Source organism: Leuresthes tenuis, unplaced genomic scaffold (assembly GCF_036924035.1).
Source record: "Leuresthes tenuis unplaced genomic scaffold, fLeuTen1.0.hap1 SCAF_24, whole genome shotgun sequence".
NCBI lineage: Eukaryota > Metazoa > Chordata > Actinopteri > Atheriniformes > Atherinopsidae > Leuresthes > Leuresthes tenuis.
In genome coordinates this window covers 16,930,560-16,942,326 of record NW_027325378.1, presented here as the reverse complement: position 1 = coordinate 16,942,326, position 11,767 = coordinate 16,930,560, and the positions used below count along the sequence as shown (strand labels likewise).

Sequence of the window (11,767 nt, the reverse complement as noted above, 5' to 3'; positions counted from 1 at the left end):
ATGGTTGTATTTATCTTTCATCAGAATATGTGTTACTGATCTCACTGTGACAGGATTAGTATGGGCGGATTGTAGGTGGAATGTATTCTGGTCTTGCTACTGGAGTCGGAGTTTAAATGGTAAATGGTAAATGTACTTGTATAGCGCTTTTCTAGTCTAACTGACCACTCAAAGCGCTTCTAACACTACATGCCACATTCACCCACTCACACACTCATACATACAGCACGTCTTAAGATACACATAACTACGTGCTTTCTAATCATCCATACCCTGATGGATACATCAGGAGGGGGTTCAGTGAGGGTGGGGGTTCAGTGTCTTGCCCAAGGACACTTCGACATGTAGCCTGGGGAAGCCGACCTTCCGATTGGTAGGCGACTGCTCTTCCTCTTGAGCTACAGCCGCCCCGTTTACAGTTTAGCCCTCTGGTCCTCTATTATGGGCCTTATTTGGAAAAAAAAACTTAAAGAACTATGCCAGGAGTCAGCAGCACTCAATGGGGTTACATGGCACTGTAAAAATCAGATTAATGGCTAAATTACAACAAGACTGAGTTATTAAGTTCATGTATACACCTTCGTCTGACAACAAACTGGACCGGATCGGGTTACTCGCAGTCTGATTAAGACCCCAAGATAAATCCGTTGATAGTCACACTAAACGTGTTTGTAGACGGTGAAGCACATGGTGAATTGGACTTTGCGTTCTGCGTATGCTCGAGATTTTTTCTCGGGGTCGTGACCCGGAAGTCGAAGGAGACGATATTACTGTTGTTGCCGCCGCTGGTGGAGATAAATAAACAACGTGATGGAGAATGTGCCGTTGTGCATCGCGTTAGTGCCATAAGCATGCTCATCATAAAGGAAAAGTAGAGGGACGTAGCTTCATCTTGATCTTCGTTCACCATCTTTCCCAAATGCCTGAGCTTGTTGTTGTTGGTGGTGGTGAAGAGGTCAACTGGAAGTGGCTCTATTAGTGATAGTTGAAATGGGTACAGCGCCACCTATCGCACCGGAGTATGACATGCTTTGTGCCAATGATTCGATTCATTCAGCGCCATATATCCAAGGATAACTACCCTCAGATAAGGAGCATAACCCAACTACATCTATAATCATATTAATCTCATCATGTAGACCCAGTCAGTGGGTCTACAAACTTCCAGCATGTGAGATTTGAGTACTTTACAGTTTAGTGATGTTTTACTCAAAGAGCTCTGAATTTAACACTCTCCACCTAGTGGTTACATATAGTACAGTAAATACAGTGAAAATGAGTCAGGAGTAAACTGATGATGAAAAATGAATCTCCACATGCTCTTTTTCCTAATAGACTTAAAAAGGTAATTTTTATTGTAAAAGTTCTGTCAGCAAACTACATAATTCTGGATTTTGAGTAAACTACGGTTAATTTTTCCCTCACCTCGAATGTCTATGGAACTTTCCAAAGTTTTTCATTAAAGCAGTGAGACAGGTAAGCTTTAGGACAAATTCCCAGAAAAGCATCTCTCATCAACATCGTTTGTGTTTCTCTTTCTTCTGATAGCTAAACGCCTCAGATATTGGGATTGAAAATAAGCCCATTTAGACTTTGTGTCAATTCACAGTTGACATTTCCTGATACTCCGCTCTTACAACTGTAGCGTCACTTAACAAATACACCATTCAAGTGACTTAAAGACAACATCAAAGGGCACATATGTCTAATATTTGAATTGCTTGACAAAAATCTTCATGAGCTGTTGAAAGAGAGACGTGGGAAAACACTCACACAGCAAGAGTCAAACTCATTGGCTTTGGCTCATTCCTGATCTCATATCATCATTTTTATGCATGCGACACTCAGCTGTGCACAGACCCCACAAAACTCTCCTCTTGTCTTTCTGACATCCAATCCCTAATGGCAGAAAAAAAACGTCCCAAAAAGTCAGAGATTATTAATATCAATGATGATATCAGTGACCAAACCATGTGAGCTGCAGGGTGTGGAACTTTAGAGCTTCCTGTCATTTGAGAACAACTGATTCTCTTTATTTCAAACATGAACTGACATCTTGTAGAAACTAAATGTAAATCTCTTTGTGATCACACTACAGAAGTTATTTTTTCTTCACTTGAGCGTAGAGATCCTCCGGGCTGTCAGCAGTCTGTGTTGAGCTGTTTTCTGGCTCCGACACTTTGACCTGTGTGTTCACCGTCTCCTGCTGCTGTCTGCTGTCCTGCACTGAGACAGAGGAAGGTTCAGGTCTCCGCTTGAACAATGTCATGTCTTCATATTCGAGTTCTTCCTCTGTTTGATTGGCTGGGATTTGAAGAGTATTTGAAGAGCAAACTGTTTGATTGGTTGGTTTTTGGCTGCAAAGCTCCTCACCTGTTTGACTCTGTAGAAAAATGTGTTGAACAAGAAAGATTCTATGAGCTGGATCCTTCCACACGGTGTTAAATTATGATACCTGTTCAGTTCATGGTCATTCAGTGAAACTCATGTTATCTGTTGATGTACACCCACTTCCAGAAAAGTCGGGAAGTTTTCTAAAATGTAAAAACTTCAACAGTAAACTTACAATTTAAGTCATCACTTTAACCAGGATCTTACTTCTGTAATTAGTTCATTTGTTTGAATCTTTATTTAACAGACACAAGTACAAAGGAAAACATTTTCAGTGTCTCCACTGTTCAGCTCTCTTGTATTTAGAGAATATGAACAAATCTAGGATTTGTTTAGAATGCCAGAAACAAACTCAGAACAAGTTTAGAGGGTGTTGTTTACCATGACCAGCTGCTTCCACCATCTGAAGTAAAAAACAGGATCACTGGACACTCTTGTTGCTGGAATGCACAGGACTACTTTATTCAGGCTAACCCAGAAGAGGGGCAGATATGAGTAACAGCAATCTGTTGATAAGATGAAGATATCCTCCTGGCACCTATTCTGAAGGCTTACCAGAGGTTATTTAATCTGAAGAACTCCCTAAGGTTCAATGTACCTTTGTGGACTTTTCTTCTAGTTGTTTCCACACCAGATCAACCCGCGGGACTTGTGGGTTAAGGCTCAACCCATGCATCTCCCTGACTCCATGGATCTTTTCATATTATGTCATTTGGATGTTTAACAAAACTTCTGTGCAGCTTTGCATTGAAAAATGTAACTTTTTTTGTGATTAATATTCTTTGACAGAGTTTGTCATAAATTAGTGAGCCGTGAACCCTCCTTGCTTAGAAAGACTCCAGCTTTGGGGCCTTCGCACCCAATCCTGACCCCTCCTGTAACTAAATATGATGCTGATTATAGAATCTTTCAGATCTCTGTCACTTGTATACTCTTTAAACTTTTCCATCTGTCTGCATTTCAATACTTTTGAATGTTACAGATGTCTAATGCCAGTTTGTTTAAAGTGACTTGATAGAATGGAAATGATCAGTGAAAAGACTAAAAATTATTTCCTTTTTACTTGTGTCTGTTTAAAAATTTGTCTTGTTTCTGTTGGAGTTTAGAAAATGTCCCCATATTTCTGGACATGCTTTTAATTTAGTTTTAGTGCTTTTCTGTAAGTCAGTTTAGTAAAAACATCTTTCACTGCTGACATACATGATCTCATATGCAGATCACTTATCACCTGTGAGGTGAGATCTCAAATATGATCAGTGATAATATCATAAGCGAGTTGTAGACTGAAGACGTCTGGAGCTTCCTACCATTAAACAGTGAGAAGCAAAAACAAAAGGGTATTTTATCATGAACTAATATCTTATACAAGTAAAAAGTAAATGTGTGAGATCATTTTTTCTTTACTTGAATGTAGAGATCCTCTGGGCTGTCAGCAGTCACTGTTGAGCTGTTTTTTGGCTCCGACTCTTTGAGCTGTGCGTTCACCGTCTCCTGCTGCTGTCTGCCGTCCTGCACTGAGACGGAGGAAGGTTCAGAACTCTTCTTGAAGAAGTTCATATCTTCATATTGGGGCTCCTCCTCTATTTGATTGGTTGGTATTTGGCTGCAACGCTCCTCACCCGTGTGACTCTGTAGAAAAATGAGTTGAACAATCAATGCGTTGAGCTACATCGTTCTGCACAGTATTGAAACTGATTAACTGAACTGTTAAGGTATAAACCAATTTCCTGAAAAGCAGAGAAAGGGTTGGTTAGTTGGGGGCTCCAGTCAAAAAGGAACCTAAGAAAATAACTTACATTTGGCTTGCAGTAATTATATACTGTAACTATTTCTAGAAAAGCTCAATTATAGAATAAAGATTACCTGTGGGCTTAATTATGGGAGAAGCCTGATGGGAAAAGCTCCCTGAATGGAGGAATCAGTGTGAACAAACAAAGACTGTAAGACCTTTAAACATGCTCCTCTACAGTGTAACCTGTATATTACCCAGAGGAGGAAATCAGTCAGAGATCTCAAAGACTAGAACAAACTGTTTAATGCTGGTTTAATTTTGAAACCATGGACCTTGATTAAAACAAAAAAGTGTTGGATTTTTCTGCACGTTATTAAATTATTTGCATATAGTCTGCAATTCATGGTACTGTCTGGACTGACAGAGGCATCTATATGCTACCACTGCGTCTAACCTTCCTGAACAAGAAAACCAAATAAGAAAGAGAAGAAGTAAAAATGCCAGGTATGCTGTATTCCTTTTGGCCATTTATGCCTCCTGCTTTCCTATCTTCAGATCAGAACTGCCTGATATTTGCCATATTTTCTTTCAAGTTGGGCAAAACCGTCAGAACCACAGAATTTAGGTTTGTATATACTCTTACAAATCTCTAAAATCTGTCACACACATGTTGCCGTCTTTTACAAATGTTACCAACCTGAGGCTGCTGTTTCTTTAAATATTTGAACTTAAAGTACCTGGAAGACAGAAGAGAGCTGTCAGAGTTATTTTATTGTGGTTTGAACAAAGAGTCATAGGCTGAAAGACTAATATGGAATTAACAGTACAGAATAAACAGATCAATGAAAAACAGCAGATTAAAATCATGTTGGTGGAGGCTGCTGATTAAACTGGGGGAGGACTGAACAAAAAAACCTGCAACATTTGTTTCACTGTAAAACACTCCAGTCCCATTTCCAAAAGAAATATATGAACGATGTGCAAAAGTTAAAATGCAATGCAATGATTTTCAAACCTACCAATATTTTGCAATAGAACATGGCAAACATATCAAAAGTAGAAAATGAGGCATTTTACAATTTCTACATCTATATCAATTCTTGAAAATTAATGACAGAGGCAGCAAAAGGCTTGAAAAGTAAGTAGTAGTAGAAAGAAACATCTGGTGGGATATGGTGAGACTAATAAGGTTAACTGGGAAAAGGTCAGTAATGTGATTGGGTATACGAAAGAAAAGCACTTTGGAGAGGCAGAGTTTCAAAAATCTGCAGAACAAAAACTGCTTCCACATATGGAGGAGAAATTCCATAACATCATTCAATGTAAAAATGAAGACTTTGAATATTCCATCATCAGTACAGCACATACAATCATTAAAGGATTCAGAGACTCACTGTAAGCAAGGCCGTGGTATTCAGTACTGGATGCCCGTGATTTTAAGGCAGTCAGATGGCAGTACATGAACAAGAGACGTGATTTTATCATGAAAATCACTGCGTGGGCTCAGGAACACTTCCAAATTATGGCCTGTGAACACAGTTCACTGTACCACCCATGGACACAAGTTAAAGTCCTGTCATTCCAAGAAGAAGCCATAGGTAAACATGATGCAGAAACATCACCATCTTTTCAGGACCACAGCTCATTTAAAATGGACTCAGACAAAGTGGGAAGTTGTTCTATGATCAGATGAATCAAAATTCAAAAAATCAATTTTGTCAGTCATGGACACTGCATCATCTGAACCAAAGAGGAGATTAGAATCAGGATGTGGGTGGATGGATGCCTGTGTTTAGGGCTACTGGCAACTGGTGAAGGGTTTTAAAGCAACATGTGCTCCCAGCAAATACAAAACTGAATACTTCATCAATTACAAATGTCGAGTTATTTTCTTTGCCTAAACTCATCTCGCATTGCAGCTGGACAGAGGACACTTGACAACTTTACTCATCTTTTGTGGATAAGAAAGAAGACCCAAGACTGCCGAGCAGCTAGAATTCTATATAAGACCAGAATGGGACAACATTCCTCTCCCAAAGGTCCAGCAGCCGGTCTCATCAGTTCCCAAAGGTTTACAGACTGTAGAGGAGATGCTACACAGTGGTAAACATGGCCCTGACCCAACTTTGTTTAGACCTGTTGCTGCCATCAAATTCAAAATTAGACAATATTTGATATGTTTCCCATGTGTGGAATTTGTTGCTTAACAAACAAGACTGGAAGAAAATATATTAAACATGTCCTCACCTTAACTCAGGTTCAGTTTCACTGTGAGGAACCACGTTGTGACAGATGCTTTCATTTCTGATACTCACCAAACACAAACGACCAGGCAGATGAACACAATGACAAGGATCACTGTAGTAATTGCAGTCTGCAGTGGAGAGCTCCCTGTTTCTAGAAAAACAAAACCAGATGACTAAAGAACAAAGGTGACAGAATGGTTTGAAAAGCTAAAAAAAATCAAGCTAATAAATTCTACTATACTAGATGTAATTACTGTATGTCATACATATGCAATAAAAAGGCAAATCTGCATTTACCGTAACTTTCCAGATGAATCCACGACGTCTGATTACCGAGAATATTTGCAGCCACACAGGAGTAACTTTCTGTATCTGTCACACTGGTCATCTTGACTCTGTAAAAGTCTCCTTCAGCTACTTTCATGGCTCCATGTTTGCTGTTCTTGAACCAGGTGAAGCTGCTGATGGGAGGATTGGCTCTGCTGGAGCAGCTCAGGTTCATCCAGCTACCTGCTGACACCAAACCGGATGGACTGATGGATGCTGAGGTGTCTTTAGGAGCATCTGAGGAAAATGTTACACAGATTAACTTTATTCATCAGAAACGGATGAACCATGATGTGCTGACAGGATCACTTACATGAAACACTGAGAGTCACTTCTGTCTCTGCTGTCTTGACATGTTTTCCTTCATTCACAGGATATCTGACAGAGCAGCTGATGGTGTATCCATCATGTGTGTCTGACAGAGTGATGGTCTCCTGGATTTTAGCTGTAAAGGTTCCATCTGTGTTTTCCTCCATTTGTCTATGAGAGTTTTGTTGGAGATTCCAGGTGAGTTCAGGAGGGGAGTGAGGACAGGGAGTGAAAGCTGAGCAGGTGATGGTGACAGACTCCTTCTCCTTCAGTTCACCTGGGATGTTGATTCTGGGTTTCCAAGCAGAATCTGTGGTTTAAGATAAAGTAAAATACAGAACATTAACAAGAACATAAGCAGGTGAAGGTGTTGTAGATATTTGAAGAATGCATACAAAATCCTCAATAACAAAAATTTAAAATTAAAAACAGACAAAAGTATCAACATTTTAATTGATGCAGATTTAACTACAATAACAAGCAGTAATAGGTTTATGTAGATTTTTTCCTCATCTCATAATAAATGTGAAGACTTGAAAAGATGAAAGTAACTTCTGACAGGAGCTCACATTTTCCAGTGTTGCAGTTACAACATTGCAGACATCAGCAGAAAGATTGTTTAATGTATACTGTCAGTATCTCAGCAGTATTCAACTGTAATAACTTCTAAAACGACCACTTTGTGTTCACAAACTGCTTTCTTTAACACTGAACTCTGACTGATGCTGTTGATAATCCTACAGAAGATGTTTCATTTCACACTGAAGCTTAGATTAAAGGAGTTTGTAGTTTTACACTAAAACTAGAACTGATGTCACATTTTATTCATAATGTTATAGACTAATGGAAAGAAACCTTTCTCACCTTTAACTGTTATTTGAATAGGATCATCACAAGCTGTTGCTCTGAACGGTCCGTTCTCAACTCTGAAGAAGTATTTGTCTGTATGAGCTGTGCTTAAATCAGAAAACAGAGTGGTGCAGTTTTTCTGACTCAGGTTTCCAGTGATCTTCATTTGATAGATGTTAGTCGACTTACTGCTGTTGAAAACTACATTGTTTGGATTCAAGGCAAACGTCTTTTTAATCTTAATCCACACTCCATAGATAGTTCCTCTAATGTTAAATGTTGTTTTATCTGTAGTAAAGCTACATGGGATTTGCAAACAAGATCCACTCAGTGCTTCCATCTTCTTTGGTGCAGTAATGGAGAGACCTGCTGGTTTCTGATAACAATCAGCCAAAACACCTGTAAAACCAGACTAATGATGAACATGATGTGGAGCAAAATCTGCCTGAAAACAAAGTTCATGTTCATGTTCAAACTACAGTTCAGTTGCAGAATGTTACATGTGGAGCCTTTAAATAACATCACTATCAAATATTTCAGACTAGAAATGATTCAAGTCATGTTTCCAAATGAAAGTGAGAAAACAAAGAGCTCACCTGGAAGAAAGAAGACACTCAGTAACATGTTGACTGTCACCACGTTCACAGACAGGGCTGCCATGAAACTCCTACATTCCTCCTTCATCTCTGAGACTGAAAACAAGCTGAAATAAACGGTCGTATGTCCGTGTTTTCAGCAAAGCAGATATGAACTAAAACTTCAAACATTTAAACCAGAAACTTAAAATCTACAAAACAGAATTTATTGTGTCCTGAAGTATTTTTGAGTAGAATTCATGAAAATAACAAAAATGGACAAATCTCAGGCTGGAAATGTTAAAATATATAAATTATTCATATCATTGTTACCGTGATCCGCAGCAGATCAAAGAACCAACTTCTCTGTTAAACAGTAAATGTCAAGTAAAAGCTTGATGGCTTCATCCCTCCTGCTGCCTGAAAGAAGAAGTCACACTGTTGCATTTTGAGCTCATTAGTGTGTGAATCACAAATTGTTTTGTGAAAGATTATTTTTATTACACGTCTCACTGTCAGCAAATGCCCGTTTTAGTAAGAGTGTTTTTATATTTAATTCAGGTCTTCATCGAAAACAGTTCAAAAAGATGAATTTGTGCACTTTTGCTGCACACAAACATGGTAAATGCAGCATTTCTGGTCTAGTTGACCACTCAAAGCGCTTTTACACTACAAGCCACATTCATCCATTCACAGACACTCTTACAGCACGTCTTACAAATAAAAAGGCAGAAGTTACAGCAATATAACATTTTTATTGTTTTTCCAAAAAATATCACACCCCAGCTGGCTTTAAGGAGACAAATCAAATGACTAACAAGTCACAGAAAATGTAGCTGTAACACAAAGATGTCATCATTTTCATCCTACTGAGCCTCATGTTGCCTTTGAGTCAAACATCTGTCATGAGATCTTTGCTCAAGTGATGCCTGAAACATCAGCAGCTTTTATGTGACCAACAGTGCAGCCCAGTGGTGAAAAGCTGTTCTACAGTAACGTTAGAGGATGTTGGCACAACAGGGAAGCACAAGTGCAGAAAATGTCATCAACAAATACAGTTTGTTTACCTTCTCTCTGTTTACCTGCTCCTAACTCATCACATCAGCTGATTTCCTCAGCTGATCCAATCACAGCTTCTCTCTGTCATTTTAATTCAATTTAATTCTTCAATTATAAACTAAAAAAATTAAATATTCCATATTTTCTCTGATATGATGCATATGAGATAACTTTTGTGTAACAATGTGACAAGATTGTTACAGAGGAAGCATCTAAAGTGATCTTTGTGGAATATCTCTTGAACAGTTGTAGTTTCACTGCTGCACGCCCACATCACAGCTCAGTGTAAGTGTGGTCGAGCTTTTCCTCCCAGCTTTCCTTAACCCCATGATGTTTTCCACCGTGGTCAAGGAGAGGAGCTTAGGACAAGTTGTAGGAAGGTCCTTTTCTTGACTATTCGATTAGACCCCTTGTGTAATCTCTTCAGTTTTTTCCTGTCCTTCTATAAACCTTCAGTTTTCTGATTTACACCACCTGTGTGTTGTTACTCGTTACTCCCCTCAGCAGGTTTTTAGTTTCTTTTGTTAACCTCAGCTTCAGTGACCTGTCAGTCAAAAACTATGAGCCAAAAGTCTCATCAGTACAGGTTTACTGGGCCTCTATTTATGGTGACTGAACTTGAAAAAAAAATCTTGCAGAATTGCAGACAAATTCTGTATTAGCATTAAACTGAAGGAGATCTCCTGTAATTCTACACAGAATTGAGCCTGTAATATATACTTTAGACATGTCTCGTGATTTAATTATTTGTGAAAGAACTGCCAAATGTGACATAGCAAGCACCAAAATTCTCATGTAGCGAGACGTTAAACTCTACATGATGACACAGAGTTCAAAATAAGCTGCGTATCTTGAGAAAAAAAATGTATGGAAAACTCACTCACTCTACAATTGGGAGGCTTTACTGTGAATCTGCATCAGTTTGTGCTGTGGACCAACATTACATGTTCTGTTAGATAAGGTTGATCTAATGTTTGATCTAATGTTAGATCATTAGATCAGGTTGATCTAATGTTTGATCTAATGTTAGATCATTAGATCAGGTTGAAAGCCTCTGTAAAATGATGGAAGTAACTTAATGTGGCACAAATGTTCAGTTGTATCTCACACAGTCTGTTGTAATAATATAAATGATATGAAAAAATGACTCAATCACTGAACAAAAAGTATTTTACATTGTTGCCCACCAATAAACAGAACATGACATTCACTTACATTTTGAATAATAATGTAATTTGTTGAAATTCAAATTGTAAATAAAGTAAAAACAGCCTAAATAAAATAAGTCTGAACAAGCAGCTCACCTGAAAGAAAGAATAGATTCAATGTTGCCACAGTCAAAGGGAAAGCTGCAATGAGACCCATCACCTGGATATACAAACACAAAACCCACGACATAAGAACTTTTCTATTCCATCTTAGTTCTTTACAGTCATACTTTACTTGTACAGCAAGTGACATTTAAGAGCTTATGTGGATTCTAAATGATACTCAAAACACTGAAATTTCCTCCTTTTTGGGGATGCAGGTTTCTTCTAAATCAAACTTAGATTACAGGAAAAATTGTTAATTTTGTACATTTTTCTGACCTGCGTTGATCAAATGTCATTTCCACCATATCTCAATATACATCTGTTATTTAATTATAAATAACTTATACGACAATACAATTGTCTGGGACCCCTTTTTGTAGACTTTTTACCAGTTTCACCAAAATGTACAATAATCATATTTATAAATTAAATAAATCAAATCTCTTAAAGGGCAACTCCGGTATTTTTAAACCTAGACCTTATTTCTGGTATGAAATTGTCACGTACCAGAGAGGGATTCAGGACGCAGACGCAGGGTCGTGCGGTTTCAAGAGGTTTTATTATCACTCAAGACAACAGATGACGGCACTGCAGGGCGATCTCCCGCAGCGCAAACGAAAAGGCTAGAAACGCCTAAGCGCTCTCCTCCGTATCTACGAGGGAGGAGGAGCGCGGCTATGAAAGTTAACAAACTTCAAATCTCTCCACAACGGGAGGAAAACCAAAAGCTATGAACTCTTAACAAAACAAAGACTCGCTCTCAAAAGGAAGCGGATAAAACAAAGGCGCACTCGTTACAATAACAGAGGCTCTATGAAACTTTAACTTTACGCTCTCCTTTAATGGAGGCGACCATGACAAGTAACAACGAAAAATCACTCCGTGAAAATGGAGGAAAAACAAAGCTATGGAACTTACCGTAACAATAAATAAACTAAGGCTATGGCTGTGGAATAAATGACAAAG

At 38.5% G+C, this 11,767-nt stretch overlaps 1 protein-coding gene across 1 annotated transcript; it reads right to left on the bottom strand.

Moving 5' to 3' along the window:
• Positions 1-2,101: 2,101 nt before the first annotated feature.
• LOC140284414 (sialic acid-binding Ig-like lectin 13) lies at positions 2,102-8,538 on the bottom strand. The gene is made up of 8 exons (XM_072378285.1): positions 8,451-8,538; positions 7,870-8,253; positions 7,010-7,315; positions 6,667-6,933; positions 6,439-6,520; positions 4,821-4,860; positions 3,796-4,020; positions 2,102-2,383 (listed from the first exon to the last, which is right to left on the bottom strand). Exons 1-8 carry the CDS (start codon positions 8,536-8,538, stop codon positions 2,102-2,104), a joined length of 1,674 nt encoding a protein of 557 aa, XP_072234386.1.
• Between the last annotated feature and the right edge of the window lie 3,229 nt (positions 8,539-11,767).